At 41.2% G+C, this 19,730-nt stretch overlaps 1 protein-coding gene across 5 annotated transcripts in view; it reads left to right on the top strand.

The window, feature by feature from the left end:
* RSF1 (remodeling and spacing factor 1) overlaps positions 1-16,244 on the top strand; it is a 210,792-nt gene extending 194,548 nt beyond the window's left edge. For all 5 annotated transcript variants that reach the window (XM_033947834.1, XM_033947833.1, XM_033947835.1 and 2 more), the window contains 3 exons: positions 9,406-9,626; positions 10,214-10,408; positions 13,991-16,244. In XM_033947834.1, coding sequence (XP_033803725.1) covers positions 9,406-9,626; positions 10,214-10,408; positions 13,991-14,574 — 1,000 coding nt within the window. In that variant the 3' untranslated portion in view covers positions 14,575-16,244. The remainder of the gene's footprint in view (positions 1-9,405; positions 9,627-10,213; positions 10,409-13,990) is intronic.
* Positions 16,245-19,730: the final 3,486 nt, after the last annotated feature.

Genomic DNA, 19,730 nt, shown 5'->3' with positions numbered 1-19,730 from the left:
AATTTGTGGCATAAGCAAATACATCATTTTTTAATGATGAATTTATAAGATGGGCCATGGTATGAACAGTAGATTACTACTGTATTTCCCCATGTATAGGCCACAGGAAATGCAGATGTAGGTATAAAAACTCTTAGATAAGCCGCCCCATGTTACTAGCCGCGGCTTATCTAAGAGTTTTTTTTTTAACCTACATCGGCCTATACAGTGGGGCGGCTTATACATCATCCCCCTCTTAAATACCTCCCTGCCAGTAAATACCTCCTAGGCAGCTGCCTTCTCCAATCACGCTGTGCAGAGCAGGAATGATGTTTGCGATCTCAAGCCTCACCCTGCACCACTTCCTGATTGGCTGCCGTTAGTTCTCGCGATGGCAGCCATTCAGGAAGCAGTGCAGGGTGAGGCTTGAAATCGCAAACATCACTCCTGCCCTGCATAGCGTGATTGGAGGAGGCAGCGCCTGCCAGCGGAGATGTCTTCGGCACACACAGAGGGGACTGCCAGGTATTTAAGGGGGAAGTTCAGTTACAGTACTCCTCTAATGGGGCAGCTTATCTAACAGCGAGTTTTAATGTCTTTAGATAAGCCGCCCCATTTAAGCAAGCCGCACCTACTGCACAGATTTGTAAAACTCACGTATAGGCTGCGGCCTATACATGGGGAAATGTGGTAGTTCTGTCACAACTTCTGGTGTAGAATAACAAAAAAAATCACATTTTCAATCGCAGCTTTTTTTTTTTTTTTTTTTTTAGTGATCTCATTACAAAACTATTTTTTAAAGTTGTATCAGCCCTACATTGTGGCAAACATCATAGCATTCTTAAGACATTCAACCTTTCAAAATAAAATGTAAACACATTATCAGTGGTTCTTTTTACCCTTATAAGATACCTTCTCTTCTCCTGTTCCTTCTCCTTCCCATCTTATATTAAAGTTTCCCTAGTGATATTAATTGGCCATCTCTTTAAACCCTTGTAGGTCCCTTCAGTGTTCCTTCATTTATCCCACCCTCTCTATTACGTATCCCTCCCCAACCAGGTGTGCTGCTGCGTAGCTTTCCAGTATGGGCCAAGGTGTTTTACACTCTGTTAGCCTAATGGTATTAGCCAACTTTACCTTTCGTTTTTCTCCACTGTGACTTGCATTTCTCTTTCTCCCTGTGAAACCACATCCAATATATCCCCTTATCCTTTCTTAACACTGTTATATAGAGAATGGCAAGGGGACTAATTTGTCCCTGTCTCTGCAGGAACTCAATTTTCCCATCCCGTCCCCGTGCGTTTTGTCGCTGTCACTGTCCCTGCCTCATTCCTACAAGCTCTGCCTTAACTGCACAAGCCTCAAACACTTTTGATTTTAAAGTGTTTGAGGTTTGTGCAGATGAAGACAGAGCTTGCAGGAATGGGACAGGGACTGGAAAAGAACTCTTCGGGACGGGACAGGAAAATGAGGGAATGGGGAAAAATTTGTCCCTGTGTCATTCTCTACACTGTTATCTTGTTCATGCTATTTATTTATTTAATATCCTTCATATCCAAGGATCTGTGTAGGTTACAATAAAACATACAAATAACCAAATAACATACAGTACAACACACACCCAATACAGAAGCTATATGAATTGTTTAATCTTGCCAGAAACACCCCTAATATTTCAAATGATTTTCCTCCACTTTGCTTACTCTTGCTCCAGATCCTCCTTCCATTGCAATACATGTCTCAGGGTAGTTTCTGGTCTTCTGACTAGTATATCATAGAACTCAGCCCTTTCACCCCTCCTAGGATTGAGCATAGGGCCTCCATCAATGTCTTATCTTGCTCCAGATCTTGTCTCTCCTGGTCCGATTAATTCTCAAAACCCCAATATGCAGATGGGGGCGATCGGAGGAACGCTCCCATCTGCCTGCCCGGATCGCTCGATAGCAATCCCAGCGCATGCGCTGGACCTCCAGGCTCAGCATAGATATTTTTTTTCCCCCAAGAGCTGGGAACTTTTAAAAGACTCATCTTCACGCGCGCCGACTCTCCTGCTCTTGCCGCCCAGACTCTCCTGCTCTCTGCCGTCTTCCCTGCAGTGCGAGCCCACGGGTTTCTTTCCCTATTGGTTAGAATCAGCTTCAAAGCAGAGAGCAGAGCAGGGACAGGAGCTGCACGATTCCCCCAGTGCCTGAAACCTCTTCCTACACAGCAAGATCGGGGCAGAGAGCAGGACAATGGAGCAGGAGAATCAGCAGAGACCTGTGCGACTGGCCCCAAGCAGTCGCTTCTATTCTTGATCGGCCAGCCCAATCAGTGTCTCAAATTCATGTTGTGAATGGTGTCCCTGCTTACTTTGCATGCGTTTCTCCTCATTTGCATGCACGTATTCGAAGCGGATCGCTGGAGAGGTTAGTGAATGGGAAATCTGGTCGCAAACTGATCGGTACACGATCGGTTTGCTTTGTGAATTTAGCAGATAGTGTCCATTTTGGAGACAGTCATTAGCATTCCTGCCACTCACTCTAAATTATACCTACCCTTGAGTGTCTTATTGTCACTTTTCTTCCCTTGATCTAGCCATTTAGGTGTTCTATTAAGACCCTTTTGTTTCCCAGAATACTGGGTAGCCTCTTCCAGACATTGTCTGGATCCTGCCTGATTGGGGCCAAATGTGAGATCTGTTTGCCATCAAGACATAACCCTTTTACTACTACTATTAATTATTTCTGTGGCGCTACCAGACGCATGTAGCACTGCAGAGTCACAAAGAGTAAGAAAACAGTCCCTGCTCAAAAGAGCTTACAATCTAAACAGACAAGACAGACAACAGGATGTCATGGGGAACAGTTAATCTGCTGGCTGGGTTGGAAGGCAGAGGGTAGTACAAGCCATTGTGACATCACTGATGAGGTTGGCTCTTATTGGTGGAATGAGGCATTATGACATCACAATCTTCAGCTCTGCTTCCCAAAGACTGAAACTCTTCACACTACTACTACTACTAATTATTTCTATAGCACTATCAGATGTACACAGCGCTGTACAGAGTCACAAAGAAGACAGTCCCTGCTTTGGTAATTGTCCCATAATTATTTTGAATGTGATGTATATGGCTTTACCATCTTTTTTTCTTGGCTTCTCATCCCTAGGTCGAGTCTCTGGTCTACTTCTTGTTCCGTTTTCACCCATTGTTTCCTAGTATCCCTATTCTATTTGCACAGAGCTCTGATCTGGGCATCCACATAGACTGCTTAAAAGTCCAGCATTGCCATGCCTACCTGTTGCATTTTTAGGTATAAAGTTCTCTGGGCTACTGAAGGAGGTCTACATATCAAATGAATTTAAACCCCTTCCTGTTCATAATCCTAAATGTCTTTTCTGGCATTCTAATTGGCAAGATGTGAAACAGATACTGGTGTCTAAGGAGGGTCACCATTATTATGCTCACTATTCAACCCAACCATGAAAGATTATTGAGCCATTTTTGTAGATCATTAGCTTTCATATAAATGGTTTATAATTGGTTTGATACAAATTGTGTATGGTCGGTGACAATCTTCAACCCTAAATATGTTATGATCATGGGAACACACTTAAAAAGGAAACCCTTCCAGCTCCTTGGGCAGGAGGCTTTTCAAAATCTGAGATTCCTGCATATTTACCATGAATTTCACTAGTCTCTAATATTCTCTCAATTCCCATACTAACAAGACTAGTTAGTCTGAAGAGTATAGTATATCATCTTTGAACAATGTTATTCTATCATTTTCCCACCCTTACCATTATAGCTATAAGATCCTGACTCTGGCTACCAGATTTTTGTTTTGGTCAACAAGCTGGACTGAGTCAAGCACACAAGTGGATGATGTCATCACACATTACCAGGATGGGTCAGCTTTCCAGAGATCAGAATTGAATGTAAAGTTGTGAGCATGTGGAGCCATTTCCATGCACAGCGCTGAATAGATGCAAAAACAAAGCTATTGCATTTTTCAGCTACATCTTTTGTCATCCATGGCTTTAAAAAAATGTATTAAATTTTGTTTTTAAAAAAAATTCTACTCTATAACCATGTCTCAATCAAAATGAAGGTTGAGTAGAAGAGTGATCCAGAACTTTGAAACCTACTCCATGTGTTTTAATGTACCTCGGATTCAAATATAAAGCCAAGTTGACCTACAAGCATTGTGGTTTTATGAACCTGAAAAGATCGCTTTAACTGGCCTTGAAACCATTATGAGTCAGACAAGAGGCTATAGTTAGCAAGAAAAAAAGAAAAATGGCTGCTGCTTTGCAGAGATTAGCTGACTGTTCGCATTCAAGAAGATCCTCTTCAGTGCAACTTCATCCACATCCCTGTGCAGTGACTTCAGAAGTCTAGCCACAAAGGAGCAATATTTTTCTGAAAAAGTGCTGAGAGGTTTTGACAGTCATATTCAGAATCCTCACACTTGCTTGAGGTGAAGGTATCCTCTGCAACCCTGTCAAAAACGCAAGGTAAGAGCCCATGTGTACATCAGAGCATCAAGGTCTCTCCCCCTAAGTGTCAGCCTGCACATCCATCTCCAGCATAATCTGTTCCATTAAAAAGCAGCACAAGGATAGCACAGACATGTTCTGATCTTTGTAAGTGAAGATGTTCAAAGAATCCAGATTCAATATGGGAGCTGCTTTGTCTCTGAGGACTAGGGCTGAGGTCTATGGTAAGGATACCAAAAGCCAGCCATTCAAATATGGAAAGATGAAATAACCCTGGCAAGGCATTTGGTGAACTCTTATAAGGCTAATGAAAGGCCAAAAGAGAGAACCTTGTATTGATAGTGGCCCAGATAGAGATGAACTGGAGATTTCTTCTGCTTTGGTACATTTCCTTTCGAATGATTAAAATAAAGTTTCAATGGGATCTTAAGCTTCATTGAAACCAGCATACCTAGTCTGTCTTCTACATTTCATTATTCTAAAGGCTATTCTACAGTGGTGTATTCAGCGCACTGTCTAGTTTTCAACACTAACTACCCCTGCAATGTCTGGTTAGTACTGGAGCCTGGGCAAAACCAGTAGTTAAACCAGTTAGTGGTGATATTCAGACTGTTAACCAATTAAGTGGAGAAGACTCCTGAGGCAGGCCAGTTAGACCGAAACATGTACATATTGAGTCATTGGATGAATTTTTGAAATTTTGGATGAATAAAGGCATTTGAATTTATCAGATGAGTTGAAGGACACTTTTTTGATGCGCACCATTCTGATTGGGACATTTCCACTCTGTTTTTGTGTATATCCAAGCAGAACCAGGCCACAGGTGTCCCAATTGTGTCCCTGGAGAGCATTGTTGAGTCCTAACAACAGATGTTTCCAAATTAGACTTCTGCTTTCTTGGGGAGATGGGTCATAGGTCAAAAGACTGCGCCACACTTCCTGGGAAAGAAGTTGCACTTTTTTTTGTGGATCTAGATAAGCCCACACAGAATTGAAAGAAGTTCTTGGTGCTCTGACAAATACATTTTTAAGTGGATCATTTCATTTACGTTTTCCCTGTAAATACTTGGTAGTGACATCTCAATAAAATAATAAACATTAACATATCTTTTTTGATTTTTTTTTTTAAATTGATTCCAAGAAACAGACACTTCCTTAATAATTAACCCCCACCCCCCTCTTTACAAAACTGTAGCATGGTTTTTAGCGCCGACCATGGCAGTAACAGCTCCCACGCTCATAGGAAGATTAGTATCCTGTGGTTTTAGGGATTTTTCTTTTGACTTCTTGCCCTTTAATTTTGGACTGAGTAGCATATAAGAACCTAACATAAGAATAGCCTTACTGGTCAGACCAATGGTCCATCAAGCCAGTAGCCCGTTTTCACAGTGGCTAATCCAGGTCAGTAGTACCTGGCCAAAACCCAAAGAGTAGCAATATTCCATGCTATCGATCCAGGGCAAGCAGTGGCTTCTCCCATGTCTTTCTCGATAACAGACTATGGACATTTCCCCCAGGAAATTGTCCAAACCTTTCTTAAAACCAGCTACGCTATCCGCTCTTACCACAACCTCTGACAATGTGTTCCAGAGCTTAACTATTCTCTGAGTGAAAAAATATTTCCTCTTATTGGTTTTAAAAGTATTTCCCTGTAACTTCATCGAGTGTCTCAATGTCTTTGTAATTTTTGAAGAAGTGAAAAATCGATCCACTTGTACCCATTCTACTCCACTCAGGATTTTGTAGACTTCAATCATATCTCCCCTCAGCTGTCTCTTTTCCAGGTTGAAGAGCCCTAACCTTTTTATTCTTTCCTCATATGAGAGGAGTTCCATCCCCTTTATTATCTTGGTTGCTCTTCTTTGAACCTTTTCTTGAGATAAGGAGACCTGAATTGAATGCAATACTCCAGGTGAGGTCGCACCATAGAGTGATACAGGTGCATTATAACATTCTTAGTCTTGTTAACAATTCCTTTTTTAATTATTCCTAGCATCTTGTTTGCTTTTTTGGCCGCCGCCACACATTGGGCAGAATGTTTTCATTGTATTGTCTACAATGACGCCCAGATCCTTTTCTTGGGTGCTAACCCCCAAGGTGGACCCTAGCATCTGGTAACTGTGATTTGGGTTATTCTTTCCAATGTGCATCACTTTGCATTTGTCCACATTACATTTCATCTTCCACTTGGACACTCAGTCTTCCAATTTCCTAAGGTCTACCTGCAATTTTATACAATCTGCATGCATTTTAACAACTTTGAATAGTTTAGTGTTATCTGCAAATTTAATCACCTCACTTGTAGTTCCAGTTTCCAGATCATTTATAAATAAGTTAAATAGCACTGGTCCCAGTACAGACCCCTGTGGCATTCCACTGTGTACTCTCCTCCATTGAGAAATATGACCATTTAACCGTAGCCTCTTTTCTATCCGATAACCAATTCCTAATCCACAACTGAATTTTGCCACCTATCCCATGACTTTAATTTTCTCAGGAGCCTCTCATGAGGAACTTTATCAAAACCTTTCTGAAAATCTAGATACCCTACATCAACTGATTCACCTTAATCCATATGTTTATTCACACCTTCAAAAAAGTCAAGCAAATTGGTGAGGCAAGATCTCCCTCGGCTGAATCCGTGCTAACTTTGTCTGATTATATCATGTTTGTCTACATGTTCCATAATTTTATTTTTTATAATTGTTTCCACCGTTTTGCACTGAAGTCAGGCTTACTGGTCTGTAATTTCCTGGATCTCCCCTGGTTCTTTCAGATATCCTCCCCATCAGGGCTGGCACCTAATGAGGAGGATGTAAATCAGTGTTGTTACTGACTTCATACCAAAGACAAAACCTATCTGTTTAGTGTGTCCTTGACATGGCAGTCAGATTAGTGATGCAAGAAGCACTGGAGCAGCCATGACAGTTTGGTTCAGTAAAAATAGATCCTGGCTTTTACAGGCCTCTTTTCCAAGCAGAAAAACCCTAATCTCTTTAGTCTTTCTTCATATAGGTCAGTAAATGGAGTTTGAATTGTATTCGGAAATGGATGGGAAGCCAATGAAGTGACTTTATGAGAGGGGTAACATGAGTATAGTGGCTCTCCTGGAATATGAGTTGTGCGGTCAAATTCTGGATGACTTGGAGGGGAACGAGATGGCAAAGTGGAAGGCCTGAGCAAGTTGCAATAGTCTAAGCACGAGGTGATGAGGGCATGGGTAAGTGTTTTGATAGTGTGCTCAGAGAGAAAGGGTTGAATTTTGGTAATATAGAGGAAGAAGCAGCAGGTTTAAGCTATATATTGTATCTGGGCGGTGAAGGAGAGCACAGTCAAAGATGACCTTAGATTACGAGCAAACAAAACAGGAAGGATGAGAGTGTTGTCCACAGAGATGGAGAACGAGGGAAGTGGAGAGGTGGTTTTAAGCGGGAAGATGAGCAGCTCTGTTTTAGCCATATTCAATTTTAGATGGCAGCGAGACATCTAGGTGGCAATGTCGGACAGGCAATATGAGATTCTGGTCTGAGTTTCAGTAGAGATATTTGGCACAGAAAGATAGATATGGCAGTTGTCAGCATAGAGGTGATACTGGAAGTCGTGGAAAGAGATCAGCACTCCAAGTGAGCAAGTGTAGATTGAGAAAAGGAGTGGTTCCAGGACAGAGCGCCAGTCGATAATGGGAAGACTGTGGAGGAGGAACCACCATTGTATACACTGAAAGTGCAATGGGAAAGATAGGAAGAAAACCAGGAGAGGGCAGAACCCTGGAATCCCAACAAGGACAACGTATCAAGGTGATCAACAGTATGAAAGGCAGCAGACAGATCAAGAAGGATGAGGATAGAGTAGAGGCCTAGATGCTAGATGTAATTTACTTAGATTTCAGCAATGCCTTTAACACGGTTTCTCATAGGAAAACTTGATGGACTAAAGTTAGGACCCAAAGTGGTGAACTGGATTAGAAACTGGTTGATGGACAGATGCCAGAGGGTCGTGGTTAATGAAATTTGGTCGGAGGAAGGAAAGATGAGTAGTGGATCGGTTTTGGGGCCGATCCTGTTCAGTATGTTTGTGAGCAACATTGCCAAAGGGTTAGAAGGAAAGGTTTGCCTTTTTGCTGATGATACCAAGATTTGTAACAGAGTAGACACCAAGGAGGGAATAGAAAACATGAAAAAGGATCTGCAAAAGTTAAATGGTCTAATATCTGGCAACTAAAATTCAATACAAAGAAATGCAGAGTAATGCATTTGTGGATTAATAATTGGAAGGAACCATATATGCTGGAAGGTGAGAGGCTGATATGAATGGACGGGGAGAGGGACCTTGGGGTGATAATGTCTGAAGATCTAAAGGCAAAGAGACAGTGTGACAAGGCGGTGGCTGTTGTCAGAAGGATGCTAGGCCGTATAGAGAAAGGCGTAACCAGTAGAAGAAAGAAGGTATTGATGCCCCTGTATAGGTCGTTGATGAGGAGCCACTTGGAGTATTGTGTTCAATTTTGGAGACCGTATTTGGCAAAAGACATAAGAAAACTTGAAGCAGGTCAGAGAAAGACGACGAATATGGTAGGAGGTTTGCACCAGAAGACGTTTGAGGAGAGACTGGAAGCCCTGAATATGTATACTCTAGGAGCATCTTTTAAAAATCATGCTAGATCTTATTTTCAAGGAAATTCGGTATCTCTTTAAATCCCCAAACAGGTTCGAGGTGGGTTTATATATCAAGATTTATTTCTTCTGTTTATGAATTCTTTAGTTTTGTTGTAATGAAGCTATATATAGGTAGTTATGCAGCATCTATATATTTCAGTATATTTGCAAATATACCAACATGTGAGTATAGTCAAGTGTGTCTGTATCTAGATCTAGCTTGTGGTAAAATAATTTTTTGGTGCATATATTGATATTAATGTATGTATGCTGGGAAAATTGCTTCTGTTAGATCTCAAGATGAATTTGTCATATCGGATGAAAACCTAGATGACAGTGAGGACCAGCAGTCGATAGATGACAGTGATGTCGACTTTGGCACCCGCAGGCCTCGTCGGCATTATGCCAGGCCCATGCGACAAAGCAGGCGCTTGCGAAGGAGGACGGTCAGGAGGAGGTACTCTGATGACGACGAAGAGGAGGATGATTCCGATGAGACGCAAGAGGGATCTGGTAAGGGCAACAAGTGCAGAGCACCCTGTTGCTATCCCACATATAAATCCTGCTGTTTTTGCATGTTATGACACTCCTTATCAATTGCTGAGCTGAGGCTGTGTGCTCTTGTTTCTCTAGAGATGCACAATTTAGAAAGGCTAGTGCCGTCCTCTGGGAGAAGGCAGATAGTACTAAAGAGGGGCTTGATTGCAAAGTGAAAAAATGGCTCTGATTCATCCCCTTTTTCCTAGCCAAAGAAGAGACAGAGCTACCAGCTTATTCCATTGGTGCTTGGATTTTATACTTTAGAGCTGGAAGGGTTCTATTCTCATATCCTCTTAATTCAGCAAGTGGGTTTTTTTTAATGTTATATTTGTACACAGCCTTCATTAAATATTATTTCAAGTTAATCTCGGTGTTGATGGTATTGGGATTATAGAGAAATGCTCATTTAGTGGCGCCTTTCTGATTTGCCACTAAAGACTTTGCAGCCCTAATGAAAGGCCATTTTTACTTTTTCACTGCTATCGAGGTGCCTTACTGTTGCGATCACTGTCTGAGATAATGAGCAGGGTAGTGTATGATGTTCATTTCCTTCTTTATAGAGAGGGACCCTTCCAGCGATTACAGCGATGACTACCTAGAAACCAGGCGGAGGAGGTCCAGGAGGAACCAGAAGAGGCAGATCAACTACAGGGAGGAGTCGGAGAGTGATGGCTCGCAGAAAAGCGTCCACATCGGAAGAGGCAAAGAGATGAGACATTTGCGCAAGCGAAGGCTGTCCAGCTCTGACAGTAACGGTACTCATCGCCTTTCATTCTCTGCTGAGAAGGGATAGGGGTTTTTCAGTATGTAACACAGACCATGTCTCTCTCTTATGTTCTTATAATACCGCTATTGAACATTACTAAGGGTGGAGGAGGTGTACCTGATGTTCTTATAATACCGCTATTGAATATTACTAAGGGTGGAGGAGGTGTACCTGAGGCCACATTTTGCCAAATTTAAAATGTATGAGAGCATGTGAAACAACTTGTAATTTTGTGGAGAGGGATGTTGGATACTGTGGAGGTTGGGTGAAGTATTGGAGACCGATCCAGGCCAAGCAGTGGCTTCCCCCATGTCTTTCTCAATAACAGACTATGGACTTTTCCTCCAGGAACTTGGCCAAACCTTTCTTAAAACCAGCTACGCTATCCGCTCTTACCACATCCTCTGGCAACGCGTTCCAGAGCTTAACTATTCTCTGAGTGAAAAAAAATTTCCTCCTATTGGTTTTAAAATATTTCCCTGTAACTTCACTGAGTGTCCCCTAGTCTTTGTAATGTTTGATGGAGTGAAAAATCGATCATCTTGTACCCGTTCTACTCCACTCAGGATTTTGTAGACTTCAATCATATCTCCCTTCAGCTGAAGAGCCCTAACCGCTTTAGTCTTTCCTCATATGAGAGGAGTTCCATCCCCTTTATCATGTTGATCACTCTCCAGTTATTTCTTCTGTAATATAGGCTAGATTTACTAACATGCGCTACCACATTAGCATATAATTACACACATGTACTACCAGGTCTGTATTATGCAGTGCGATCCATTTACTAATATGCAGTAACACATGTCAGTAGATCTCTGGCCCTGTATGTTTTAGAGCTGACAACCTACGTTTTTAAAGATAATGAATTCTGGCTTTCTCTCCTAAGATTGCTTGTCGCCCTTTACAGCTTTGGTCTGTCTGCCTTTCTTGCAAATGAGGGTGGTGAATGGTGATCAAAACAATGTAAGCAGGGGAGGTAGGTTGCTCAGTGGATTGAAAGAGAGTTACAGAGCCTCTGAACTTTCAGCCATTAACATCTGATTGAAGTTTGGTAGCCTATATCAGGGGTAGGCAATTCTGGTCCTCGAGAGCCGAAGCCAGATCAGGTTTTCAGGATATCTACTATGAATATGTAACATAGTAACATAGTAGATGACGGCAGATAAAGACCCGAATGGTCCATCCAGTCTGCCCAACCTGATTCAATTTAAATTTTTTAATTTTTTCTTCTTAGCTATTTCTGGGCAAGAATCCAAAGCTTTACCCGGTACTGTGCTTGGGTTCCAACTGCCAAAATCTCTCTTAAGACTTACTCCAGCCCATCTATACCCTCCCAGCCATTGAAGCCCTCCCCAGCCCATCCTCCACCAAAAGGCCATATACAGACACAAACCGTTCAAGTCTGCCCAAGTACTGGCCTTAGTTCAATATTTAATCTTATTTTCTAATTCTAGATCCTCTGTGTTCATCCCACGCTTCTTTGAACTCAGTCACAGTTTTACTCTCCACCACCTCTCTCGGGAGCGCATTCCAGGCATCCACCACCCTCTCCGTAAAGTAGAATTTCCTAACATTGTTCTTGAATCTACCACCCCTCAACCTCAAATTATGTCCTCTGGTTTTACCATTTTCCTTTCTCTGAAAAAGATTTTGTTCTACGTTAATACCCTTCAAGTATTTGAACGTCTGAATCATATCTCCCCTGTCTCTCCTTTCCTCTAGGGTATACATATTCAGGGCTTCCAGTCTCTCCTCATACGTCTTCTGGTATGAGATGGATTTGCATGCACTGCCTCCTTGAGATGCAAATCTATCTCATGCATATTTATTGTGCATATCCTGAAAACCTGACCTGGCTCCGGCTCTTGAGGACTGGAATTGCCTAACCCTGGCCTATATGAACCTATTTGGTGTATTCTTGTGCACAAGCTCATAGTTACCAATGCTCAACTGCTTGCTTCAGTTGTTCGTCTTGTCAACAGAGTGCACATTTTCCATCTGCTTCTTGCATAAAATGAGGCAGACTTGAGAATTTGCACTGACAGAGAAGTGTGTGCAGTCTTTCTACCAGTCAATGAATCAAGAGCAGAAGAATTTCCTCAACCCTCTGACAACTGGACCTTCACTGTTCTTTTCCCTGTGATGGGAGCAACAGAAGCTGTCCTCGCAGCTCGCAACACTTCCATTCTTGTAGAGCAGAGGTGTCAAAGTCCCTCCTCGAGGGCCGCAATCCAGTCAGGTTGTCAGGATTTCCCCAATGAATATGCATGAGATCTATTTGCATGCACTGCTTTCATTGTATGCTGATAGATCTCATGCATATTCATTGGGGAAATCCTGAAAACCCGACTGGATTGCAGCCCTCGAGGAGGGACTTTGACACCCCTGCTGTAGTGTGTGAAGCAGTGGGGGATGGACTGTCCCTTCTTTGCTTAGGAGCAGGCTTGGAAGTGGGCATAAAAAAAATCACAGGGCTTGAAAGTGCAACATCTTAGCTTAGAAGTCAAGGACTGAATAGGTGTAGAAACTGGTTTGGTTCCGTCCAAAACCTGGTTCAGAGATGATTGTGGGGAACTTGTGCTGTGTTTGGTTGGGTTTGTTTTTAAAGTGGATACAGTTTTTAATTTTTATTTGAGCACTTCCATATATGTTAAATTTACTTAAGACAGTGGAGTTCTGTTCTTATTTTTTGTTTCAAAGAATTTAGAGATTCTTTTGCTAAGCTGCAGTAGTAAAATGGCCAATTTTCTATTTTTTTCAATTAATGGCCAAGCGCTAATATTGGCAGTCCAAAAGTGAGGTAACAAACAAGAACCTAGTTTGTTTTCTGTCAGTTTTTTACTCCAGTGCTGTTACTTTGTGTTTGAATTTTATAGAATTATTTGTTAAACATAAGCATTTTATAGGCATTTTGCTCCTCAATGTTTTTTCAAGTTTTAAATTTAGTTTCATTTTTAGACACATTTTTAGATTTACTTCATTTTTAATGTTTTATTACATACTGTATATTATGTATTGTTAATGTGTATGATATGATTTATAGAATTTTCTGACTCCCGACGTAAGCAAGATTTTGCCGAAACATGGCTGTGTTGAGTCTTCAAACTTGTACCACGTGGACAATTTGATGAAGTGAAGAAATAAATATCATTGGTTCTTGTTTGTTACTTCATTTTTGAACTGCCTCTGATGCTTACTGGGGTTTCTTCCCTCGTTTGGTTTTGCTTACCATGTGCTAATGTTGCCATTACTGCATAGCCATTAGAAAGTACCACAGGCACACTTACCAACACTGATTAATTATAGAACACCCTCTCTCTGCCCCCTAAACATGCCCACACCCCAGAAAAATTTAAAGATAAAAATTTACCACCCAGGTAGAATTCAGTGTAAGGAACTTACCGGAAAGGACATCTGAGCGTGTCCTTTTAAGTTGTAGTAAGCCCACAATAGTACTTATGACAGCTTAGTAAAAGGACTCCTAAATCTTGCTTCCTGAGATCTAGCAATTGAAGCTTGAGTTGTTGTTTTCTGTATATCAAATGTGCTTAAAGTTTGCCACTTGTTTCAGGAAGCTTCTTGTCCAGGGATTCCGAAGATGACAAAGCAAGGAAGGGGATAAAACATTCACTTCGAAAACGTGTTAGAAGCTCAGATGATGATGATTTTTCAGAAGAGGAAGAGCGACCTGTCCGAAAACGACTGAATCGAATTGAGACAGATGAGGAGGAGGAGGAGGAGGAGGAGGAAAAGGAAAAGGTGAAAGGTAAGGAAGAGCCCCCAGAAAACCCTGCTTCTTTAGATAACTCCTCTGCTTCACTTACCCAGCTTGGAAGCACCAAGAAGACCTGCTATCCAATGGAAAGTGATGAGGAGGATGACTTTGATAATGTCGGAAAAGTAGAAAGCCCTTTGGACTACAGCTTGGTGGACTTACCTTCCACCAATGGACAGAGCCCTGGAAAAACTCTTGAGAATTTGATTGGCAAACCAGGTGAGAAAATTCAAGCCCCGAAGGACAGCGCAACCAACACTAGCCTGGCACCGAATGAAACGAATAGCGGGCAGGAGACTATAGGGCCAGAGGAGGATGAGGATGAACTTTTAAGAGTAACTGACCTTGTGGATTACGTCTGTAATAGTGAACAGTTATAAAATCTCCCTCCATTTTGTGCTAATTTATTCCATTGGAGCTCTCATACCAGCAGGCCAGTTATTGCAAGTTCTTTTATTCCTGGAAAGATCTCCACTACTACATTATCACTTTTTTTTTTAAAAAAAGAGGCAAATCTTTCACCACTCTCCTAGTTTTTCTGTGACGTGACCAGTCCTGAACTTTGAAGATACATAATTGTTGTCAAATTATCTTTGATGTATTTTCTCCTTCATCTCTGAAAGTCAACGGTCCGAGGTAATTTCACTCACAAAAACCTTACACCGCCAACAAAAGTGTTTGTAGATTTTTGACTCTGCATTTCCTAGAGTCAAAAATTTATGGAAATGGCTGAGAGAAAGATTGCATTCCAGATCCATAAAGACTCGTACATTTGAATGTGGAAAAGAACAGCAGGAAAGGGAGGAAAACCCCTTGTATTTTTAGCTTTTTCATATGAACATTATATATTTAATTATCCTTTGCTTAGGTTATGATCAACAGGCTGTTAAAATAATTTTAAAAGCTCATCTATTTTACTGTTGCATTTTGTGAAATATAGATAACCAGCTTTGTGCAAGTGGTTTGTTTGATGTTGAAAATCATCACAGAGGACTTAAAAAGGCCAAATATGTTTAATGAGAATAGCAACATTTTCTTTAAATATTCATCAGACATTACAAAGATTCATAAAATATAATTATGTAAGGCTGAGTGTCTGAATAAATTGCCAGGCACATAAATATAGAGCCTTCCTCTTCTGCAGCCCTCAGATGAATAATGACATTAGTACCCATTGGCCTGTATGAAATAACTTAATCGCCTCTTGAGTCCCTATGGGATAGGTGTGCATTTTATAAAGGCCATCAAAGTTGGCAAGTTCTGCAGATAGGCCAGAAAGATTGAATTGGCTTGAGGCTCAAGGGCAGAGCAGTGAAGGGCCTCTAGGGCAAAACAGAGGACTCAGGACTCTGGTTTTTCATCAGCATCAAATTTCTGTAGAAAATGTATCCCCCCCCTTAAAGAATGGTAAAAACAAACCAGTCCTTGTATTCTGAAAATTGTAATATGCATACAAGGAGATTACACGGAGCAATTTTGTTATGTATGAACAGCGATTGGAAAGCCCTTAAAATCAAACACCTAGCATATTGTGCCATGCTAGGCCTCGCACAGAGTATTTTGCCACTGGATAGGGACTTATACAGACAACGTGCAGACATTGAAACTGTAAAGTAGCTAGCCAGCCAGCCAGATGAAAATATCTGGAAGAGTGTTTTTGAAGGGAACGCATTTGTACAGATAGAGAAGCGTGCATATGATGATTTCTTATTAACTTTGACTGGTCCATTCGTACCCTTAGTACTTACTTCAAATTGAAGTCAAAAGGTGGAGCAGCTCCTCTTTGTTTTATGGGAATATATATATTTTTGTTCTGTTCTTGTTTATACTCATCTGTCTGGATATATTAGTGGGTTTTGAATGTAGTACAGGCCTCTGGCCATTAAACTTTTCTTCAAAGTGATTTCAGTAGCTGTTGGCTAACCAATCTAACTTCAAGAAGGAACGCTTACTGACCTGGCCATTGCATCTCTTTGCAGGAAAGTGTGCAAGGATGCTCGTTGCAGGCTGTTCAACTTTGTAAAATAAAATATTGAGCATATGATGGACACTAAGCTTTGAATTCATTTAATGCAACATTCTTAATTTTACCGTATTTTCTTTTTAAAAAATGTAAGAAACCAGTGGGAGAGTTTACAGTTATAGCACACACACACACACACACTTGCTTTATTAGTTGTCCTGATCAACTGGGGCCATCTTCTTGAGCTAACAGTACCATGGTTCTTCAATCCCAGTTGCCCAAGATTTTTCCCCACCTTTAACCCCTTTCTTCTGAATCAGCCATTGCAATGACAGTCCTAGGCCACTGACCACAGACTGCAATGCAGCTCACTTAAAAGCCTATTGTGCATTCACCGTTGTATCATGACAAAGTTCCTGTCCCTTGATGGGGAAGAAGTTATGAATGATTTCTGGGGTATCCCCAGCTGGCCTAGGGAACTTGGCATCTTTAAAGTTGTAACATTTTCATCAAAGGCCAAAAACAATAGGGCATATTATAACTGTTTTTTTAAAGAATTATGATAGTATATTGGACCTGAAGAGTAAAAATATTCCCGTACTTTGACACTTTTTTCCTTGAACTTATTCCACTTAATATTCATCCTGCCTCTGAACAGGATACTGGGCTTGATGGACCTTTGGTTAGATGCAGTTCCTAAGTTTGTCCCAATTTTCACATGTCTGAGGCCATCCCCTGCCTTTACACAGTTCTCTATCAAATTGAGCTGCTGTTTGTAGTACTTGGACATTATCAGGTGTATGAATCCATTTGGCTTCTCATTCAGGATTATAATCAACAGGAAAACGACTGTGAAGCAAGTGTGTCACTTTTTAAAATAGACGTTTTTAAGGGCTCCTTTTACGAAGGTGTGCTAGGGCCTTAACGCATGCTAAATTGCCACGTGCGCTAACCGCTATCGCCTCCTTTTGAGCAGGTGGTAGATTTAATCCAGTGCGTGTGGTAAAACCCGTAGCGTACCTTCGTAAAAGGAGCCCTAAGTTAGTTGGAATACACACTATTTATTCTTTTGACAATTTAATTTCACACTGAGGAAAACTAATCTATACCAACATTTAGGTGTGGGTCGAATATTTTATGATGAGCAAATGTAGATGATTGACCATTTTAAGTGCATTGCAGGTAGACTCGTTACTTGTTTTTCTCTGTGTACAGAGCACCAAATCTACATATTTGCAAAGCAGCAAAAAGACTAATCTAGATATCATATTTCTAATTTACTACTGTACCATTGTTTTGGATCACTGCTGTAAATGCTAGATATTTCTGGGCCCTCCTTGGAATAGATATTTTTCTTAGGTTCCAGCGTGAATCAGAATCATGCTGGGAATGAGGGCTTGCACCCTATGTTCCCTCTAAGCAGAGTGTGTGAGAAACCGCTCATACATTTACACGGTCACTCACAAAAGCACTGACCCGACCCAACTTTCATACAAAATTAAAGTATAAAAAATGAATTAAGCTAAACTAAATCAATTGCCATATGTGTGATGGCTTTTGTGCTATATACAGAATGCATTGCTAATACTGGGATCAAAAATTGTTGGTTTTTAGAACTTGTTGCTCACATGAAAAAAAAAAAATTTGCACGGACCTGACCTCTCCTTAGAGGGAGCATTGCTTGCACCTGTGGAATCCTTCAACCCATCAGTCTGAGTGGCTAATCTGAAGCTCGAGAAGGTTCTCTGTATAAAGTAGCATCTATGTATGGATCCAGTTGTCTGTGAATACGTCTTTTGTTTGTAGACAATTTAGGGCTCCTTTTACAAGGCTGTGGCAAATGCACTGAAGGACAAAAACAAAAGAAAAACTGCAGAAAACGATGAACAAGGTATGAACAAATAATCTTTATTGGAAAAGGATTCTATGGAGCAATCAACGCTGGATAAAAAATAATAAATCATAAAAACAGTTCTCAAGTGTGAGTCCACAGGACTCGATATGGTCTGTGTTTCGGAAAACACTCCTTCTTCAGAGGTCCGATTGATTTTATGGCATAAACGCATAGAGCCATACAACACAAAACAAATAAAGCCTTGAGGCACCAGATTGGAGTTCTCACGCGCTTTATTTGTTTTGTGTTATATGGTTGTATGAGTTTATGCTACAAGATCAATCAGACCCCTGAGGAAGGAGTGTTTTCCGAAACACGGACCGTGTCGGGTCCTGTGGACGTACACTTGATAACCGTTTTTTAATATTTTTTATCCAGCGTTGATTGCTACAAAGAATTCTTTCTCAATAAAGATTATTTGTTCATCGTTTTCTGCAGTTTTTCTTTTGGTTTTGTCCTTTGACTTTGAACTGCAGTTTACATGAATATTGTTCTTTAGTTTTGCAAATGCACTGAAGCCCATTCAATTCCAATGAGCTTGGGTGCATTTGCTGTGGGAAAATCACTACCGTAGCTTTATGAAAGGAAAATTCAAGCTAAGATGCTCCTTACAAAGAACTTAGTTTTAGTTACTTGAATAATGTTAAAAGAAATTACAAATTGGAACAAGTTGTAAGCTGTAGATTTACTTTGGCTGTAATCCGTCATAGGTTCGAAGAGGTAGTTTAAAGCTGGTTGATGTGAAAAAAAAAAAAAAAAAAGCACCATTTGTGTCCAATTAAATAATTATCACCTGACATTGGATGCTACAGGAGTATGGGCTAGATTCACAAAGCAAACCGATCGTGTACCAATCAGTTTGCGACCAGATTTCCTTCCTGCACTATTCACTAACCTCTCCTGCGATCCGCTTCGAATCCGTTTATGCAAATGAAGAGAAACACATGCAAAGTAAAGTTTGACAAGTTTTTGACAAGTTTGACAAGTTTATTAGGATTTTATATACCGCCTATCAAGGTTATCTAAGCGGTTTTACAATCAGATACTCAAGCATTTTCCCTATCTGTCCTGGTGGGCTCACAATCTAGCTAACATACCTGGGGCTATGGAGGACTGAGTGACTTGCCCAGGGTCACAAGGAGCAGCGCGGGGTTTGAACCCACAAACCAGTTGAAAACGTCTTTCCGACTCTCCAGCTCCATAGAAGCCCTGCTCTCTGCCTCCCAATCTCTCTTGCCTGCCGCCCCGATGCTCTTCCCTGGATCTCTCCTGCCTGCTCTGCCCCGATCTTTCCTGCCTGCTCTGTCTCAAATCGCCGCCCTGCTCTGCCCCAGTTTTCTCCTGCCCTTCCCCGCACCGTGAGCCCATGGCTTTAAGCAGGTTAAAACCATGGGCTCGTTAGGCTAAAAAGTAAAAAAAATTGCAGCTCGGACGGGTCTAGACGCATGTGCAGACCATCTACATCAGTGATCCGTGCTGGCAGATGGGGGCATTCCTCTGATCATCTCCCATCTGCATATTAGGCTTTGAGGAATCCATCAGACCTGCCCGGATCGGGCACGGGTCGGTCCCGAGCGGGCAAGTTTGTGAATCTAGCCCTGTGTTGTATATATATTTCTAAAAATTTTTTTTTCCCTTAACTGATTATTCATGATTGGAATATTGTTTGTCTTAAAAGA

This window comes from Geotrypetes seraphini, chromosome 6 (genome assembly GCF_902459505.1).
Source record: "Geotrypetes seraphini chromosome 6, aGeoSer1.1, whole genome shotgun sequence".
In the NCBI taxonomy this organism is placed as follows: Eukaryota; Metazoa; Chordata; class Amphibia; order Gymnophiona; family Dermophiidae; genus Geotrypetes; species Geotrypetes seraphini.
The sequence above is the reverse complement of the archived record's forward strand: the minus strand, read 5'-3'. Positions and strand labels throughout refer to the sequence as shown.